Source organism: Rattus norvegicus, chromosome 4 (assembly GCF_036323735.1).
Source record: "Rattus norvegicus strain BN/NHsdMcwi chromosome 4, GRCr8, whole genome shotgun sequence".
In the NCBI taxonomy this organism is placed as follows: Eukaryota; Metazoa; Chordata; class Mammalia; order Rodentia; family Muridae; genus Rattus; species Rattus norvegicus.
The window spans coordinates 162,241,992-162,263,428 of NC_086022.1; the positions used below are offsets into that span (position 1 = coordinate 162,241,992).

Sequence of the window (21,437 nt, forward strand, 5' to 3'; positions counted from 1 at the left end):
TTTTCTTGTGGTGCTGGTGGCTGAAATTAGGTAAGTACTCTGCCACAAAACTACAGTCAACCTTTAAAAAAAGAACTCCAAAGTAAACACTTTACAAGGGAAAAAATGGGGCCTGATTCTTGGTTTTGTTCATTAGTTGTCAGCTTTTGTTTGATTGGTCATTAATTCATTTGTTTTTCTCTTTTCCAGAACTGTAAACCTAGTGGTAGGGACTGCAAGAATAAATTACATGTTCTCCAGTTCTGGGCTGGCCCTAAGTGGCAGCCACTGTCCCTTCCTCTGGTGGGTTCAGAATGGCTCTTTGCAATGTGCCTGCTCCAACTGGTTCCAACTGTGCCTGCTCCCAACTGCTTCCAGGGAGGGAAAGGGGAGGCGGTAAATTTGTTCTGGAAAATAGAAGGCAGCTCCATAAAGAGCAGTCCTAGGAGCACAATAAATATTTAAGTAGATGTGAGTGAAGAATGTGTTTGAATGTTCTCTCTACATGCTGCACAGAACAATTACGACTCACAAGCCCCAAAATGTAGCTCCAGCCTGATCTGCATTTGTTTTACACATATACTTGACCACTGTTGACCTCTCAGTAGCTTCTTCAGTCTTTAATGGGAAGATGTGTGGCCTAGATTTCAAGCCACCAGAGGCCAGCAGGCTTGGGAGAGCCCAGAACAGAATAAGAGATGCTGGGTTACTCCTTCAAAGGCTATACCTGGCCTATTCCTTCACACAGAATATGTATTCCGATTTAGTCCTTGTGAATCACTGAGATTGACGACATCACCTCTCAAAGTCAGGGAACTAGTTCAAGGTTACTCAGTCAGAAAATGGCAAAGCTCACATTTAAAATCCTTGGTTTGGCAGGTGTCAAAACATTCACCCCAAGGCATCCCACATCTTTTAAATTTCGTTCAGAGACTGCTGTCCTCCTTTCTTGGGGTCAAATATAAGAAATGACAGTGACCTAGAAGGTTTCCAAGGCATGGCCACTCCTTCATTTCTGCCCTCTGAACTTTGACTCTAATCTTTGGCCCTTAGACTTTCAGCTTCCAGAAGGGTGTGTGAATAGACTGTGAAGCATTCGCAGCCAGCCTGTAGGCAGGAGAACCCAGACAAACTGGCTTATGCATCTTAGACCTCCTCTTGCTTCTGACTTCAATGCTAGTGTGCTGGTGCGTTGAAAGGGCTCTTTGCTCCTCTGTCATGTGCAGTTCCTGGTGACGTGGTCACATCTCACCTGACAGAAATATACTGAGTAACATTCCACCAAATACCAGGGCCATGTCACTATGAAATATACTCTTTAAAATGAAATAGAGTAAAAATAGTCTTTTACAACCAGACAAAATATTGGCAAGGATTATTAAAATTTGTTTTGCTTTGAGACAGGGCCTGTAGCTCAGGCTGGCATTGCACTTGAGATAATCCTTCTTCCTCAGCCAAATGCTGAGATTACAGGAATGAGCTACCTATCACATCTGCTTCTTTTGTTAGGGGGAGAAGCATGGGGGTCTTGCTATATAGTTAGGCAAGCTTCGAACTTGTGATGTTTCCATCGCAGCCTTCTGAATGCTGGGCTATAGGCATGTACCACCACACATGAAAGAAAGAAGATGCTATTCTAACTTGTAAGACATAATGGATACATATTTACATATGAGTATACACACACACACACACACACACACACACACACACACATCTGATTGATTGGAAGTTTCTGCTCCTCCCCCTATCTCATGTATTCTTAAAGGGAACTCAGAAAAGAATCCATATTTTACGTAACGTGATGAGGGATCAAGGTGAATTTGACCAAAATGACTCTCACTGAGGCATGATTCAAAATGATTGGCTCAATGGGAGATATGCCATGTCTAGCTGCACATTCCTCCTGTCCTGCTGTTCTCATGATTCCTACTGCCCAGTGCCGCACTCCATTCTCACCACCAAGACGATTTATCAGTTACATTGTTTGAGTATTCTCTGCAGACCTTGTGCCCTTGGGAACAGAGAGGACTCCAGAGAGGACTCCAGAAAGGGTCCTAGAAAAACTCTTCTTTGACATGGACTGTCCACCCTGAAGTTTTTCTCACCACCCCTGCCCCCCCCCGTTTCCCACCCAGTACCCAGTGGAAGTTCAAAACAAACCTGGAATATGACTTACAGTGGATTTTGAAGTCCTTGTACTGTCTGTCTTCAATTGCTACCACGTACAAAGCTGCCCGGTCTGGAAACATGAGCCCTCCAGGTTTCTGTTGATGAATTGTGGGGAAATGGGTCTCGTAATCTATTCACCTGACAAAGACATCACATTTTGAACTGCACATAGAATCACCGGATGAGCACCCCCTTGCCAGCATTTCTCACTCTGTGGACTGACAGCGTCGCTGGACATGGCAGGAACATTCCACGTTTATTTGAAGTGGGGAGAATCTGAGGGGTCAGGGAAGCTAAAAGGGCAAGTGACATATAGGTGGCAAATTGAAAGGGGGCAGAAAAGCAGCCTTGTGTCTCGGAGAAGCCAAGGCTAACTCCTGGCACTCTAGCAGTCTTACCAAATGAGTCTCTGCTCTAACCAGCGAGGACAAAGTAAGACCTTGCTATATTGTACATTCTGATAGATGGGCATGGTGGGCCAGAGTTGATCGCTCAGTCCCCTGAAGCATTTGTGCTTTGAAGAGAGAGCCCCAAGACAGGTGATCCCCTAACCCATTCCTCTCTGAAGTTATCATATTTCTCCAGGTTGGAAGCTACTGGAAATGTGGCAAGATAGCCACCGGAGTGAGCACGCGGATCACTTACCAACCACTTGTCCCTGGCAAAGATCACGGTGTTGAGCATGGACTCGTAGAACAGACAGTAGCCCATCCACTCGCTGATGATGATGTCCACCTTCTCCACTGGCAGCTCCACCTCCTCCACTTTGCCCTTAAATATGGTAATGACTAGAAAACAAGAGCCCAGAGCTGTGCTGTGTGTGCGAGGACCCAGCTACTGCTTTTAGGATGTGACTTACCTCCTCAACCAGAGGAATTTACTCAGTCATTGAAAACAGGCTAAGCTCTTTGAAAGCTTCTTGAGTGTACCCCCTCAACAAAGGTACTGGATGGTAACTCTGCATCTGACTCTAGGCTAAGCCTCCAGGATACACCACGTCGCGCAGCCTGCCTTAGGCAGTAAGCACATTACCATCCTCCTTTCTCTTACGTCTAAGGAAACTGAGGTCTCGAGATGAGATGGTGGCAGTAGAAACAGAGTCCGAGTCTGATGGAATGAGACTTTAACTTCCCTGCAGTGCACACCTCTGCTCCATGACAGGTGATCATGAGGACTCAGCCCCAAACTGGGGAAAGGATGCTGTGCGCGTTGCTCTTGCGTCTGCACACAGCCACGGTCCCGCGCTCAGCGGGTGCCCACCTCATGTCTGTGAGGGAAGCAAACTGGTGTTTTGACAAGACCACCGTGGATTCAGCAGACAGAGAAACTCGGGATTAAATGCTCTGGGTCTTCTAATTAGCTGTCTGCTTTTACACACTTGACCATGCAAGGCCAATGCAAATCCCTAAAGAATACCAAAGAGCATGAGGGCTCTGTCGGGGCTGGTGTGTTAAGATTAAGCAACACGTCGAAGTGCCAGGCCTGTAGCTGAGGCTCAGCAGAAGGCACGGCAGACACATTACTTATTTAAAAATGGAGAGAGGAGAGAAAGAGGGATAGGGCCTCTGTGAAAAGTGACTTCCAATCCCATTGCAGCAAGAGAGTGATCTTAGTTGGGCTTTCAATCAGTGGACACAGGACCCATGATTTTTGTATTCTTTGATGCACACATGGAGGGAAAACACAACCATAGTGTGTGCTGTAGCACTGGAGGGGTGTTGTGTCAATTGCCTGGTCCCTTCTGAATATTTCCCCTGAAGGGCCACACCTCGAAGCTCTCAAACCCTCCTTCTGTGACAGCCCCTGGGGAAAAAAAATCACAGAATACCCAAGCTTTGCTAACAGAACCGAACAGAAGCCCAGACCTCAGAGCCACGGAACAAATAGACCATGTTTGTCTGGAATCCAAGGCAGTTTCTACTGAAGACTCCTCTATAGCAAAAGGCAGAGAGCCAGGGCCACTGAGTAGTGTCTTCAGAGTTGAGGGTGCTATCAGCAGCCTAATGGTAGCTCCCTCGCCCTCGTGGTTAACCAAGGCTCAATCAGACTTTATAAAGTGTCCAACATTACTTACTCGCAGCTATCCACCCTCACCGCCCACCAGGGATGCCTGTGTCCCCTACCTGGTCACCACTTGTGACCTCATCCCCAAGAAGGAAGAACAAAGTAAAGCCAGACTGCCCTAAAAATTTTGCAACAAGTGGGAGAGTCAAGTGTTAAGCCTGTGATTCTTTGGCATCTTGAGATCACAACAAAAGAATTTAGCTAAAAGAAGAACCCGTGGCACACCTTGAGGATTCCCAAAGGGACAGAGTTAAGAGCCCACACAGTTCCTAACTTACTTCTCACTGAGAAAGAGCCGCCATGCACACTCACAGCCTTCTGTCTGACATCAGCTTGCAAAGCCTGGCTTAGTTTGCTTTGTCCACAGTTTTACACTGTTGAACAGCCTTCCTTTTTGTTTTTCTGTTTACACATACGCTAAGGCCCTTCTCTCCTGTTTATCTGCAGGGGTAAAGCTTTGGATCCTTTGTTACCTTGTAATAGGGCATGGCCTCCATATGGCCAAGGATGATACCACTTCTGCCTCTGGGATTTATAGCCCCACTCTGCTGCTTAATGCAAGTTTTTACCTAGGATGACCTCGGAGATGCTTAAAGAAGGAAATTACTTAAGGAAGAAAGGGTTTACTTTGGGCTCATGGTTTGAGGACACACAGACTATTGACAGGGAAACCATGGTGGCAAGGAACATGAGGCAGCCTGTTCTGCTGCATCTGCACTCAGGAATCAGAGAGATGAACTGGTTCTTAGTTTACTTCCTATCTTTATTCAGTCCTGAATTCTATCCCATAGGATGATGGATATCCCATGGTTAATATGGGTCTTCCCATACTGATTACTTTAATATAGAAACTCCCTCATAGACTTGCCCAGAAATTATCTCCTAAGTCAAGTAGACAGTATTAATCATCACCCATGTGTGTCTGTATGCATGTATATAGTAAATGCATTGTCTATCTATCTATCTATCTATCTATCTATCTATCTATCTATCTATCTACTTACCTACCTAAGCTATCTACTTAGCTATTGTAACCCACGATGAACAGAATATAGTAGCTAATGAATTAGAAGGCCAACACAGGGAACAGGGAAGGAACTCCAGAAATATTCCACACACATGTGCCTATCGGGCTAGAATAAAACCACACACCCTCTGCTTCCCATAGCTGCAGCATCAACGTGACTGGATTTGGAATCAGCATGGAGCTACCTCCGGGTGTGTCTGTGAAGATGCTTCCAGAAAGATTTAACTGAAGAGGGAAGCCCCACCGGAATATTGCCAGTTGTGTTGTAGGACTGGGTTCCCTGATAGTCCAAAGGGAGAATGAACACCATCATTCATCTCCCTCTGCTTCCCGCCTACAGAGGCAACATGGTCTGATGTGTTATGTCACCACCAGGCCTTCCTAGTCAGGATGGAAGTTACTCTCAAACTGTGAGCCAAAAACTCGCTGCTCCTTAAGGTCAGGGACTTTTGTCACAGCCCTGAGAAAGTAACCAGACCCATATACAGTTCACCAGAGACACTCTAGATGTCCAGAGCCAACACCTGTGACATCCGTATTCAGCATCACGTGCCGAAAGATGTGGCCTACTGGGACCGGGCACATGTCAGTGGCTTGGGGGACTACTGGTTCTCACTAAGCATGAGGCTAGCTCATGGGGCTGTGTAGGCACGCATACAAAGCTCTGCTGCCCTTGTGCCCAGAGAGGCTCCTTGTGGGGTAGAAGCAGGAACCCAAGGCTCTGAACAGCTGCGGAACCCCTTGCCCAGTCTGGACCCCCCATCACCAGGACGGCATAAGTTCAAGGTGGCTTTGAGGTCACTATCCGGAGCTGTGTTCCCAGGCAGGCCATAAGTATGATGGAAAGTTTGTTCGACTAGCTGCGACAGGACCCCGGCTCATAAATTCTACAGTGATTAATCACAGCTAAGTGTACCGTGGGGAGCCATCGGCTCTAACTTGGGAGCTTTTACCCTGTGGCTTCAGTTGGAAAATTAGAAAACCAGAATTTAGTTTAGTTGTTGTTGATTTTAATGGTCTCTCTCTCTCTCTCTCTCTCTCTCTCTCTCTCTCTCTCTCTCTCTCACACACACATTTTCTCTCCCTCTTTTTTTATTTGAGTGGTTATTTACAAAATAAACTAGACCAGCCTAATCTGGTTTGGGATTTCAATGTCTCCATCAAAATCAGATGCCCCAGTAAAGCCTGAAGTTCATGGCCTGCCATTTAATTTTATTTTAATTATCCATTTAATTCTATTTTTATTTACTTTATTTACTTACTGTTTGTTTGGGTTTTTGTTTTTGTTTTTTTTTGTTTGTTTGTTTTTGTTTTATTGAGATAGTATCACATACCGTAGCCCAGGCTGGCCTGAAATTCACTATGTGTTCTTTACTAGCCTCAAACCTAGTCCTAGGTTCTACGGAACCTTCAGCGTGAGCCTCGTAAGTGCTAGAGTATTCGCATGAGCCATCATGCCAATCCAAGAGCTAATTCTGTCCCATAGAAAAGTGAACAATAAGGTCACATTCTCCAGGACAGAAAACCCGTCGTGAGTCACAAAGTCCCACACATCTGTCACTGTATCCACAACAAAATCCCTGTTCGTTCTCTCCATGCACTTTGCTTAGTCTCCTGGTTTTGGTGACACCTAGAGTCACCACACCACCATTCTCTTTAGTCATGACCCCCATGACCCCCTCACCTAGTTGCCTATTTTAGCTCCTGTTTCTAATGTCTAGCAGGGGGCATGTGACTCTCCACAAACATTCTAAACTTCTTACACGGGTGGGTAGATGAGTAAACAACTAAAAACAAACAAAAATAAAAGATCTATAAACAAGTCCTAATTATAATGGTAAAAAAAATTATCTGTACTTGGAAAGTGGCTTGAAGAGTGACTTCCTGTGTGTTATTGACTTAGCCATCCTCCTGGAGACAAGGTGGCTGCTTTCATCTGCCTACTAAGAGAACTGGGGTCTAGAAGAGTCACGTTGTAGACCCCAAACCTGTCCCGCTGAGTCACCGGAGCAGCTCACGCAGCCTCAGTGGGGATCCTGCCCCTACCTAGTGAATGGGTGCAATCATTTCCGACCTCCTACCACCTGTGACGGTTGTGCACATGGAGGAGGTACGTGAGAGACGGAGAGGAGAAGAGGGAAGCACGGTCTTGTCCTCACAGCTCCTCGTGGAAGCAAAGGAAGGGCAGGCCCAGCAATGGCAGGCAGCGAGGCTTGGCCAGAGCTACTAATCTTCCTCATCAGCAACCCATACTTTCCCTCTGTGCCCTGTGTTCTGCAGGGCCCAGGTACCCAGCAAGTCTCTCTCACGGAATCGGGGCCTGCACACTACAGGCTACTGGTGATAGAGAAAGAAACCATCAGAATCTCTATCTGCTTATCCAGTGGCACTGTACCAAACAGACTCCATTGAAATGGCACAGGTAGGTCCAAATCCCTATCCCGCTGAGAGCAGGGAGCCTGAGATTCCATGCCTCCCCCAGGGCGAGCTTCCTATCCTAGTCAAATCTGGGTCTTGGGGGACCAGTCTGCTCAACTTGGACTCCTAGACCTGTTAGCTTTAGCCACAGGCCTGTTTATTTTTATTTTTATTTTTTTACTGAAGGCAGCCTCTGCCATGTATCCTACCAGAAGTGTATTAACGCTCTTTCCATCAAAGATATCTGAGGACTCCTCCCTACCCCAAGCCATCCCTGAACACTGAGAAGCATTGGCGTGCTCTAGCCTGCTTAACACTTAGCCTACTGGGCAAGGGTAGGTGACCTTGCAAGCCTGGCCCACATGGTTATTAAGAAAGAAATGATACCGGGCAGAATGGCTTCTGCTGGACTCAGTTGTCCAGAAGAACACACACACACACACACACACACACACACACACACACACACACACACAGAGTCTCATACACACACACACCACGCACAGTCTCTCTCTCTCTCTCGCTCTCTCTCTCTCTCTCTCACACAGAGAGAGAGAGAGAGAGAGAGAGAGAGAGAGAGAGAGAGAGAGAGAGAGTCTCATTCTCACCCTATAACCAGGCCAGAAGCCAACAAAAGAGAGGAAAAAAAAAGTTCCTCACCACAGGAGATTTACACAGATGACCTTCTGCCACTGAATGTTTTTTTTTATCCACAGATTGGGCCACCCGGGAACAAAGATTTGAAAGTCAAGTGGTGTCTGGGCTGAGCACAGATGTTGTTGTCTTTATTCCTTAGGCAGCATCGTATAGCAACTATTTACATAGCGTTTCCATGGTGTTAGCTGTTCTAAGGCATGTGGAGAGGATTTAGAGTATGTAGAGAATAGGCACAAGAAACATTCGAAATCTACACAGTACAGATACTATGCTATTTTATTAAGGGGACTTGCACATGCTTGGCTCTTAGTATCCTCAGGGGGGTCCCAGAACTAATCCTTCATGGACATTGAGGGGCAATGCCCCGATATAAAATGCTTGTCCTGTCCCCACAGAATGGCTGGCCTCTGCTCTAAATCCGTCAAGTCCCTGCCTCAAAGCCTTCTCTTCAGAAAACTATTCCTTTACTGATAGTGTTTATAAATGCTGAACAGATCCGAGGGAGAGCGAGGAGAGGGGGCAGTTGGGAGAAAAGGGAGATGGGTGTTGGGAGTTTAGGAGACAATGTATCTATCTGCTAATGCCTAGGATGTAAACCTTTCTGCTGAAGCTCACTGGGTACAGGAGACCACTCAGGGCAGGGTTGAGAGAAGCAAGTGCAAGACCGGAAGACTGGCTCTCTCTAGCAAGCAGGGAGCTGCTCCCACACGCCTCCGTGATGGTTCGTGCTAATGCATGTGGGGCCCCAGCTGCCTTGCCTGTTCTCTCTAAGCACATTCACTTCTAATTACGCAGTAGCCTTTGTTCACTGCTTTTGTGACCATGCATCTTTGTGAGGCTAGAAGCTTCGTGACAGCAGTGACTTTTTGTTTTCCCAGTCACGTGTCGAACTCCTGTAATACCTAGCATGGGGCCTGGCATATGGGACAATAATGCTCGAAAGGCCGAATCAATAAAATTACTAATGGATCATTTCGCTGCAGTTAGGAAAAGGAGATCGCCCGGAGCTTCAGGTACAGGTTCATTCAAAACAGTTTTACGTGATTAATCTCATTTCTTCTTTGGACAGCATCATTTGTCAAGTTAATAAATGAAATGATAATAATAACAACGGCTAACAGGAACTGGCTGCCGCCTGCCCACCAGCGCTGTTCTGTTCCGTACTGTGCTAGAGATACTGGACTGAATCTCCAAGGAGCCAAAGCGTGGTCCTTAGAACTTCGCAGTACGGGTTGTGAAAACACACAAGGACCAATTTCAAGCCACGGAAGTGACTGCATCCTTTTCCTCAGACCTGCCGACTATGTCTCATGGCCCTGCAGGCTCACATAAAGAACCACCACGAACTGCACAGTAACCACCAGGTCTCCACAGCGACACCGTGAGGTCTGAGTCACCATGGTTCCCATTTCACAGAAGAAGAAACTGAGGCACACACAGTAACTCATCTTAGGTAACTAGCTGCATTGGCCCAGATGGATGTGAGCCAGGAGTGGCCCCATACAGTGTCCCAAGATGGAGAAAAGGCAAGCGTCAGCTCAAAGTTATCCTAGTGGAGTGACAGATTTTCGTGCAGGTTTACAAGCAGCCTGCCATTCCAGAGCTGACCGCTGTGCGCATGACTGTAGGCATCTTGCAAAGACTTCCACAGTCACCACAGGATGTTACTGAACACGCCGCTAGTGTGCTGCTGGGAGCCAGGACCCCAGGCAAGGAACAAATGAGAGAATCTTTGTGGTGAAGACTTAATTGAACAACCCGGATGTTTAAATGAATATGAAGTAGGTCTCTCAGTTAGGCTTCCACCTGAGAGTACACCAGGTAGTTAAAGGTTTGGTGACAACACCTTCCAGCAGCCTTTGGGGAGACTATGTCCACACATGGCCATCTAGCTCCCACTAGGAGCAACTTAATATGGAATCTGCCAGTGGGGCCAGTGGGAACTACCATGCACAGTGTGTCTGGCCCAGAAGAAAGGGGCTCAGCCAAGGCCCAGTGAAGCATAGTCAGGGAGAAACTAGGAGAATAACCTGGGCTTGTGGGAGCGGGGACGACTCTTCGGCAGTGTGGTCCAAGAGAAGAGGAACAGAACGTCAGGAGAGCAGTAAGGAGGCAGAATCCACCTCAGTGGAGAGATGCTTTCTGATGAACAGAGCAGTCCAGGTGCCTGGCAGTGAGTTTTTGTCAGTGGAGTCACCCCGAGACTATGCAAGTTCCTGTCATGGAACTGACTTGCAATTACACAGTATCAGTTTGAATAACACACAGCTAACCTTTTGTGAGTACCTAATCTATGAAAGGTCCTGTGCTGGACGCTGGACCTCACAATCTCAAGCTATGCCTTGGGTGTTACCTGCTCTATAGAGCAGTCACTCTTCATTGTGCAGTGTCACGGCAGAGTCCTTCAGGGTTGGATTACAGAGACCCCTGTGTCCCCTGCCACTGTAGTGTCAGCTACCCTAAGATCCCGTCCATCTGACACATGCAGCCTTAGGCATATGCCCAAGGTGAAGAAAACAGAGGTATCTTTGGTTTTCTGGAGAGCAAACGGATTACACCTTTCTGGTCTGTTTACAGAATCGCACAACTTTAACCCCTGCCCTGTTGCCAAGCTTCACAAGGGAGGGGGCTTTCAGCAGCCTTTCTTTGGCCCCTCCTCCTCCACTCCCCACCCCACCCCCCGTTTCTGTCGAGGAGGAAATAATAGTTGCTGGTGTTTAAGTCAGAGAAAAGTGGCTGAAACAGGCACGAGCCACGTGTGGATCGAGTCACGTGAAGGTGGCCCCGTCTGTGCAAGTGGCTTTCAGTAGGTGTGTGTCTTCATGTGAATAAACCCACCCCAGGGGCCCCCCGCGGAAGTGGAGAGGGAGCAGGTATTTTGTGTGCTTGTTGTTATTTATGGCCCACCGCCCACACTGCCGACACTCATACAACTGGTGACGGCGGCATGTCTAACTCATCTCCATGGAAGCGCTCACGCAGTCAAGCTGTCCTCTGTCGAGGACACATGCCAAGGCTGAGTAAGCTGGTTCAGGGGATGTGGCCTGCTTGGTGATGTCGCCAGCCCCACCCACCTGTTCTAACTTGTAGAGAAGAAGAAATGAAGGCCACTAGGCCTGGGGCTCCCTTGTTGGTACAGTGTATTTGGGTGGGCAGGCCTGAGATATAAGGATGACTAGGGGGGTGGGTGTTGGTGACAGTGGTCTAGCCTTCACAGGCCTTTGCTTCAGTAAAGCATGAGACCAAAAGGAACCAAGTATGATCCTTAAAAATCCAGGGCATGAAATGAATGGGCTGGGGCTGAGCAAACTAGATGTCCATGCTGGGGAGTGGGGAATAAGGAGAGGAAGGGGAATGGGGAGGGGGAAAGGAGAGGAATAGATGCTGCAGGGCACAGCATGGGAAGGGAAAGTCAGGAGAGAATGGCCCAGCCTGGCCATCCAACACCAAGTTGCGAGAGGATGACATTCCTCAGAGGAGCATGCTGGGTGCGGCAATGGTACTTCAGGGTGGAAGATGCCCCCTTTAAGGCAGAGGATGAGGGTCCAGCACAGGGGGGCCAAGTGACAAAACATGCACATGAATCAGGAGGCTGATGACTCATAGAGATTGGTTACATGCGGGAGGAGTGATCCTGTAAGCCAATATGTCAATAACAGGACTGTGGCTTTTCAATGTCAGAGGAAGGAGGTCTGGATATAAAAAGGGGGAAATGGAGGGTGGATTCATGGGGCTGGGTTAGCAGTGGAGGAGTCACATGAGTTTAGCTTCAGCAGTGGATGAAGACTGTGATAGCAATGAGTATTGTATATGTGTGTATACATATACACATACATGCGTGCACACATATACACATACTCACACAATACACACATATACACACATAGCACACACACAACGCATACATGTATATATATCATATATACACACATGCAACATACACCACACACCTAGCACACACACAACGCATACATGTATATATATACCATATATATACACACATGCAACATACACCACACACATATATAAATCACATGCAGGCATGCACATACATATACATGTATGCACATACATATATCACATCATACTTTGTGTCCCAGATCTCTACCCTGAGAGACCCTGACACCCTAAAGCTGAGAACATGTCCCATCCCTTCTTAGTTTCTGGTTACTATTGGACCTTGGAGAAATGGCCAATTGAAGAATAGAGGCAGATGAAGTGCAAGATGAGCCGTAACAGCTGGAGCTAAGAAATCGGAATCTAGGGAAAAAGGGGAAAGTACACAGGGGCCAGACATAAGATGCCCTCAGAAACCCAGTCAGGGCTGGTTGGAGTATTGAAGTACTGATAGCCAGATAAAACCCACCAAGCACAGTATGGATGGGCAGTAAAAGTGTTATAATTAATAAGTAAAATTATGAATAATTATAAGAAGTGATAACAAGATGATAGATGGTGGGCAAACAGATCGATGGTAGAAATGGATGAGAGATGATTGATAGATGATAAATGATAGCCATAGACAGCGTAGATAATGTATATAAAATGTATATAAAATATTAGAAGATAGGTATACATGGTAGATGAAAGATACATGGTGGAGATGGGTGATAATAGAAAATAGACACATGATAGAGATGAGAGATAGATGATAGATATGATAGATGATAGATTAGATAGATAGATAGATACATACATACATACATAGATACATACAAAGATAGATATATAGATAAATAGATACATAGATAAGTAGATAGATACATAGATAGATAGATAGATACATACATACATACATAGATATGTAGATACATAGATAGATGATAGATACATAGATAGATACATAGATAGATGATAGATACATAGGTAAATAGGTAGATGTGGAGAGACAGAGTGACAGAGAGATAGATGTAACACATGGAGAATGGAATGTTTACAGGATTTCAAAGTACCTCCCCCAGAACTAACTTGCTTCAAAATATATTGTGAAAATTACAAGAAGAGAAATTAGTTCAGCCACCAGCAAAATAAAAAAAAAGTTCAGGGGGAAAAACAGACCACGGAGGTTGAGTCACATGCATACAAGGAAGTCTACAGAGGGATGGCCTAAACACAGTGGAAGGCCCCTGGGGCCGAGGGATGACCCAGGATCCCTCACAGTAAATCTGATTCTGTCTACACTCACCCCTGTTCCCACTTCCAGGACTGTGGAGTACAGAAAGAAGATTTCAGGCCAGTGTTCTGACCCCTCCCTCTTTGTCCCCACCTCTCCTTACCCTACTGTCCACATCTGTTAACAGGAAGCTGGGAGGAATCATTTGCCTGTTTAGAAGGATGGAGAAGGGACTGAGGGGGACCTGGAAATGGCAGGCTGTGTCACCCAGACACAAAGAGTGTGGCCTGGTCCTCAACCCCACCTCACTCCCATACATAGAGAAGATACCTGTCCTTCCTCTGTCCAGGTCAAGTGCTTTTCAGAAGAGACCTGTTCCCATCCCTGCTGAGGAAGCTAGAAGATGTTAGATATCTAGCCAGAGGTCAGAGGTCAGAAGTCAATATTCGCCCTGCTCAGTTTGAGGGCATTGCTCATAGCCATAACAGCTACTGCCCATACAGTGCCCCAGCCTTGTGCCTGTCACCAACACCCTCCCCTCCCTTCACTCTGCTTCCTTCTTTACCCAGCTAGATACTGCTACAGCTTGAAAATGGCTGATGTGCCCCCACCAAAGCCCATGTATCAAAGACTTGATCTCCAGGGTAGCATTAATTAAGGTGGTGGGCCCTTTAAGGGGTGGAGTCAAGTGCGACATCCTCAGGACATTGAAAGCATAGGCTACTTCTCTTGAAGACAGAAAAGAAAGAAACCTGGCCTCCCCAAGCACCCTTCCCCTCTGCTTCTTGTCTTATTTTACCTCTAAAACAGAACTACAAGCTTCGTCATAAATAGTTGCTGTCCAGTATTTTATTCCAGAAACAAAAGCTGACAAAGCCACACTACGTCACCAGTTTATTGTCATTGGTTTCTGGAGCCTCCCTCACTGCTGGCTGCTGTGTCTTCTCATCAAAGCCAGGCTGCCTCCAGCACCACACAGACAAGCCAGTGAGTGCGAAAAGAGAAAAGCCACAGAACAATGAGAGCTGGGCCCTCTGCACAGCGGGGGTCCACAGCTCACTAAGAGAATAGCACATTTCCCAGCAGTCCTCACAACCCCAGAGAGCCCTCAGAAGGGCCCCCAGCCTTGCTTTTCTCCCTTCCCTACCTCCCTATCTTTTATGCAGAAGACTGCATTCACATCGCAGAACGAATGGAAATAACAAACTAGAGGCCTTGGGCCACCAACCATTTCTATCTAGATGACCCCATTACTGTCTAAACTGTCCCTACTCCGTGAGAAAGGTCACTCCCTCCACTAGAAACTGCAGCTAGACCTTCAAGGTCAGTGTCCCATCGCACACGTCTTCTGGTATCTCTGTTTAATCACACACATTTCCCCAGCTCCTTTCCTTCCCTTGACCCCTATACCCTCTGTAGCTTCTAACTCCCCATTACTGAAAGAAACATCACATCACAGCTTCCCTTAATCCTACTCTAACTGGACTCTGACCCTGCTACCTTGAGTATTCATTGGTGACCGCCAATACCTAGTCAAATCCCATTGCTTCTTCTCTGACATTGTCTTGCCTCACCTCTTAGCATCGCCTGGGCTGCTCTTGAATATTGAACAACCTCCCAGATATCATCTTCTTGGTTCCTTTGCTGGCCCTTGCTCGCTGCAGAATGTCCAAGTAATGAGTGGCCAATCAGCCCTATCTTTGTCTTGTGTCTTTACTCCTAAAGGTTTGAGTGACATCGCCATGTTGATGATGGCAAATAGAAGTCTCTGGTGGCTCTCCCTGGAACCCTAGAAACATAAAGTCTTCCTCAACATTTGGGTACCCGAAGTGAGGCACCTCAGATCCATCACAGGTAAACTGAGGTCTGGGTTACTCTTTCTCTCCTGCTGCCCCTGTGAGCCCTCTGCCTGCAGACAGCCACCTTCACTCTATTGCTCCCCATACTTTCTCTCCAACCCAGCAGCAGTAGGACTTCTGGCCTCTGCTTCTGAGGCTAAGACCCAGCTCATTTCTCTCCACCTCTGTGGCTACCTCTCAAGGCGTACACCTCCCTCTCTCTCTCAAGCCTCTGGAAGTGCAATGGTGTTACTTGTATCTGCAACCCATTTCAATGTGCATCCACCATAGGCAAGACTACTGCCCTGCTTAAAAACCCTCCAAATGTTCTGAACCGAAGAAAGAAATTCAAGAGAGTGGCCTCTCTCTCTCTCATCCCTTCCTTCTCTGTGCTGTAGCTATGGGCCTTTTGTGCCCTGGGCATGCCTAGTTCAAACCTGCCCAAAGTTCTCCCCCTCTGAACTTGGTATTTTGGGTTGAACATGGCCTCAAAGGTTGTTAATTCCTGAGCATGACAGTGTTTGGGAATGGCACCAAGCAGAATGTCGGATGATGGGAACACAGTGCCAGCAAATGGATTCGATTGATCTCAAGGGAAGGAACAGTCATGCCGGGAACAGGGTTTCGGCCTCTTTACCCTCCCACATTTCCACTGTGAGTTGAAGCAGTACAAGTCCCTTACCAGATACAGCCAGCCAGTCTGGGACTTCCAAGCATTCAGAATGGTGAGCCAAATTAAACATCTTTTCTTTATAAATTTCCCAGTCTCAGATATTCTATTGTAGCCACAGAAAACAGACAGTTGGTCAGCCTGTTTCCTTCATGTTCCTCAAACTTGAACATAAATGTGCTAGTCAGAGGGCGTATAACCTAGCATTGAGTGGCAGGTCCCCGGCAACCCTACCACCCAAATGATCGGAAAAGCATGGTCGCCATGTGCTCTTTGACTGGCCACTGCCTTCTTTAGCATCTGTAATTCTGCTTCCCACTGAAAGGAAACTGAGTGAGTCAGAGACCTACTTGTTATATTCCTTGCTCTGTCCCCAGAGCCAGACTCATGGTGACACAAAGAGAAGTTTGTGGAATGAAATATCTTTCTGTCTCTCATGGAGTCTGTGGCAACTGGGTCAAACAGCTAACGGCACAGGTGGCAAGCTGAGGCCACACCAAAGTAGGTCTCTGACCTATTTCGAAGTAGTGTGTAGTAGAAGGGCCCCATGGTGCCTGGTCTCTCGGGTCAGACCCATGGGGACATCTGGCACATTATGGGGTAGCAGGAGAGTTCTGGGGGTACAATAGGAGGTGTATCCAGGGCATTTATCCTTATAGAATAAGAAGGCTAGGCTAGACAACTCTTCATGGCCCAGGGTTCCAGCTTCCTGTTCCACCCTGTTCCCAGGTCTGCCAACGAACCCAACCTACTTCTCTCAGGAACACCCCTCCCTTCAGGCTCTTTACTCTCCACCCTTTGGAACTCTGAACGGGAGCCTTGTCTTTTGGATTTGACCTTTCACCCAGCTACCTTAGCCCCACTGCCCCTGCCAGCCCTGCCTATGTTCCAACCCACTCCTCACACTGTGGCTTCTGATCTACCTGCCACTGTCCAGACTCCACCTCCACCCAGCACCAGGTATGCTCCCATAATGTTGAGTGCCCTGTAGCCCAACACTGAGCACGGGGCATGGCAACTCTAGTCAGTTTTGCTGATGGAGAAAGATTCTGAGGAGGTGGCCTAGTCAGGGACCCTTGCAGGTCTTAGCATACTGAAGACGGGTCTCTGAGGGAGAGAACTGGGAAAGTCACAGGTCGTGGGAAGGTAAGGGAACACATCTATTGTGATCAGCGTCCAGCCTGAGCCAGGCCTCACTCCCCAGCACAGCCTGGTAGACACCCCCTAACCCACCACGCTGAAAGATTCAGAGGTGGGCCTTACCATTGTCCAGGTGGTTGGCCTTAATGATCTTCTCTGAGTAGTCAGAAATACTGGAACATTCAATCTAGAAAGCACACAGAACAGAAGAGACAGGAATTTTAAAAGCACAGCTGGCTGCTAAACTCTGAGCCTTCAAAGTCCCCAAAGGCTCATGGGAAAAGTCCCAGCACATGACACTCCTGGGAAGCAATGGGGCCCAGTAAGAGGAAGTTAGGAATTGGAGATATGACCTCGGTTCCTTCTCTTCTTCCTCTCTTGGCTTCCTGACCTCCATGAGGGAAGCAGCTTTGCTTCACCAAATGATCCTACACTGACATGTGGCCTCACCAGAGGCTTGGCAACAAGACCAACAACCAAGTACCAAAACCTCTGAACCTGGGTCAAAATAAACCTCTCTACCTTTTAAGTTGATTATCTCAGGTATTTTGCCATGGTAATGCTAATCAGACAAAGCACCCAGAACCAATGGGAAAACAGTTGATGTCCAGAGAGATGAACGACCTTGGCCGCAGCCACACAATAAAATTGTGGTAGCTAGAAAGCTAGAATCTGTTCTTTCTAATCAGGTGGCCAGTGTCATTTTACTAAATTGGCCAGTTTGCCAAGAGATTGAAAGCCAACTGTGGAGATCCCGAGGCTATGCTGGAGACTAGGAGTAGCTGACTGATCTCACCATCCTGCAGAGAGGGGGATGGAAAATGGCAGAACAGACTGACCAATCTGAGGAGGTGTGAAGGTTTACCATGAACCTCCCTCTACACCCCATCACTAAGTCCTGCCTGGGTAAAGTGGGCACGTTCTAGGACAGGAATTTCAGGACAGTTATCTGGGCTGTTCTTAAGGTTCCCTTCCACCAAGGAACACAAACGCAAGCTAACTCTGAACCTTTGAGCAGATATGGGTAAGTGTTCCCGAAAGACCCCATGTTGATGTCTCAGTTGGTGTTACTGACACTGGTGGAGCCTAAAGTTAGGTCATTGGACACACTTCCTCAAATGTGATATTAGGATCATACACACTTCTTCTTCCTTCCTGTTTTTCCCCTCCACCAGGAAGTGAGCCCAAACCAAGGAACCGACTGACCGTGAAATGGAACCTTTGAATCTGAGCCAAGCAAAACCTTCCATCTTTTAAGATTGATTGTCTCAGGTATTTTGTTATAGTAACTAAGGCTGATTAATATAACCCTGCTGTAAACTCTTCATTTGACTGACAGAATCTATTCTCTTTTGCTCGGAACTCTTTAAAAGATCCCAAAATCTCTAAGAAAGGACTAAAGTTTTTGAGAAATAAATTTACCATCAGCTGAGAGCAGGGCTACATAGGAATGATTGGAGGTCAAGATCCATTCCAAAGGTTAGAAGCTTAGAATGTGTTGTCAGAGGGCTCTGGGAGCAGAAGGGCATTTCCCAAGACCTTTACCTGGCTCTCTGACAAGAGGCCTGGGGTTAAGGCGCTGGGGCTTGGGAAAGGTCTGTAGAGGTTGTTGTAGACAGTCACTGAGGGGGTTACTGATGGCCTCTGCCAACTGCCTAGCTTTGGAACTGGAAATATCTAAGCTAAGTGAGACCTAATTGACAGATGCCACTAGCTGTGCTCTGCCCTAGGAGGACCCGGCCTTCCTTGGTTGTCAGGCCCTTCCTTGGCTTTCAGGTTTCATTTTCCCATAGGCAGTGCTTCTGTCCTCTTCCCCTTCTTGGTACTCTGTCACCCCATGCATGTGTGGCTCCTGAGGTTAGCATCAAAGAACACAGCATCTCCAGCTAGATAGCCGGGCACATCCTAACCTCCTCCCAGTCCAGGAGTTGGATGAGGGTGAGTTGAGTCCAGGGCCATCCTGCATACAGATCGCCTACTCTGGGAAACCCACAGGCTGGGCTGTGGGCCTTTGCCCCTCCCTTTCTTCGTTGGTTATCCCCCTTTCCTCCCCTCCTCGGTTTCTGTCCTCAGTGGTTGCTTCATTCTTCTTTACTTCTACTTCATGGGCTTCTAGCTTATCTCCGAGTCTCTCTAGCCTGCTTCTCACCTCATATCCACCTCCTCCTGTCTCTGACCATGACTTCTGGCATACCCCATGACCTCCCTCCCTCCCCTGAGGACTGGACTGTGGTCAAAGGAGAAGCCTGGAACAGGAGCAACTGAAACGAGATATTGAGAAAGAAGCTGGTCAAGCCTGGCAAGGCCGGAGCCACTTATGACAGGCAGACTCTGCCATGTGACCACTGGGAAGCACTGAGCAGGAGTCCTAGCAGAAGCTTATCTGTAGACCCCCATGACACAGGAGCCAGGGACAATGTCCCCTGCTTAGCCTCACCAAGGTTGGCACTAACTTAGGTCGCAGCCCTACAAGAGACAGTGTAGGGTCACCAGATGGACTCAAGGCCACTGAGATTCATGGCATCTGGGCTCCATGATGATGAGGAGTTTTGGGAGAAGGAAGTCTGAAAGAAGGAAGGGGTGTGGCAGTGATGTCGATGCTGCCGCTGCTGATAGTGATGGTGGTGACAATGATGGTGATGATGATGTGATGATAGTGATGGTTATGGTGGTGGTGATGATGATGTTGATGACGGTAGTGATGGTGGTGATGACAGTGGTGGTGGTGATGATGGTGGTGATGGTGGTGATGATGATGATGATAATGATGATGGTGGTGATGGTGGTGATGATGGTGATGATGGTGGTGATGGTTGTGGTGATAATGATGGTGATGGTGGTGATGATGGTGGTGGTGGTGATGATGGTGGTGATGATGATAGTGATGGTGGTGATGACAGTGGTGGTGGTGATGATGGTGGTGATGGTGGTGATGATGGTGATGATGGTGGTGATGGTTGTGGTGATAATGATGGTGATGGTGGTGGTGATGATGGTGGTGATGGTGGTGATGACAGTGGTGGTGGTGATGATGATGTTGATGATGGTAGTGATGGTGGTGATGACAGTGGTGGTGGTGATAGTTGTCATGGTATTGGAACTGCACTGTAATCGATTTTCTCTGCTCCTCTAGCACGAGAGATGGATTAAGACTAGGGATGTGGCTTGGTGGTACAATGCTTGCCTAACATGCGCAAGGCTCTGAGTTCCATCCCAGAACACAACAAAATAATAATAATAATAATAATAATAATAATAATAATAATAATAATAATAATAATAATAAAGAGGTGATAGATCAGGGCAGGTTCTTTGAGGCAGGTCCAGAGAAAGCAAGAGGCAGGGACTACTCTGCTGAAGCCAACACAAGGGAGAGTGACATGCTTACCCCAAACACCTTCTTGGCCCCTGCTTTGGCAGCAAACATGGAAAGGATCCCTGTACCACTCCCAACATCCAGAACCACTTTGTCCTTGAACACGTGCTTATTATGGTACATGGAGTTCCGGTACGTGAGTGTCCTCACCTCATCCTTCAGCATTTCCTGCAGTGGGAGGAAGAGAAAGATGCCGTCAGGGGACTCACGGCATGTGGGAGCACATCTGGATCGTAGGCAACTGAATCATCCCAGGACCGTCTTCTGGAACCACTGGCATTGCTGGGCCATTAATGAGGATACTGTAGTGCATAAAGGTCACCCGGCTCATCCCAAACAAAGGCTGCTTTAAAGTCTACCTGAAAGATAGCTGGGAATTATAAGAAAAGAAGTTTGTGTCCAGACCAGCTCCAGGTTGCACGAAGCCTGAAAGAAAGGTCAGTGCAGCACAGCACAGGAGATCCAAGAAGGAGTCAGTAAATGGTAGTCCTCCTTAAGCTCCCAGCAACTCTGTTGGTTCACATCTTAGAAAGTTAGTACCTGGACAGAAACCCAGGAAAATACCCAGAAAGGGACCCTATTCCAGGGTGCTGTCCCAAGCCCACTTCTGACCAGCAAACAGATCTTGAGATTCAAGCTGATTCTCGGTGACCTAGAGGATGACCTCCCTTTTGGAAGGCCTCACAGCTCCCACTCTGGGTTCCATTAGAAGTTTCGGATCACCTTCTCCTGGCCCTGTCCTCTTAAGTCCTCTCTAAGTAAAACCGTGGATGGAGAGAACAGAAAGGTCCATGGTTGATTGTCTCTTACGTATCCCTCTTCCTGCCACCAGTCTTGTCTGTATTTACAGAATGACCATGCTCTGTCCATTCACCCACACTGTGATTCAGCCATACTCTGACCACCATTGTTTCAGCACCCTGTTGATGATTGGTGAATGACATCAACACAGCCAACTTGCTCACTCCAAGGATCCGGAGGCT

At 47.4% G+C, this 21,437-nt stretch overlaps 1 protein-coding gene across 2 annotated transcripts in view; it reads right to left on the bottom strand.

The window, feature by feature from the left end:
- The window catches only part of Prmt8 (protein arginine methyltransferase 8), an 82,051-nt gene that overhangs the window by 20,006 nt on the left and 40,608 nt on the right, over positions 1-21,437 (bottom strand). Inside the window, exons 3-6 of one of the 2 annotated variants that reach the window (NM_001271385.1) lie at positions 20,467-20,622; positions 17,202-17,265; positions 2,797-2,939; positions 2,159-2,246 (exon numbers count right to left, since the gene is read on the bottom strand). In NM_001271385.1, coding sequence (NP_001258314.1) covers positions 2,159-2,246; positions 2,797-2,939; positions 17,202-17,265; positions 20,467-20,622 — 451 coding nt within the window. Of the gene's footprint in view, positions 1-2,158; positions 2,290-2,796; positions 2,940-17,201; positions 17,266-20,466; positions 20,623-21,437 lie in introns of both variants that reach the window. The other variant, XM_039108363.2, reaches the window with a different exon arrangement.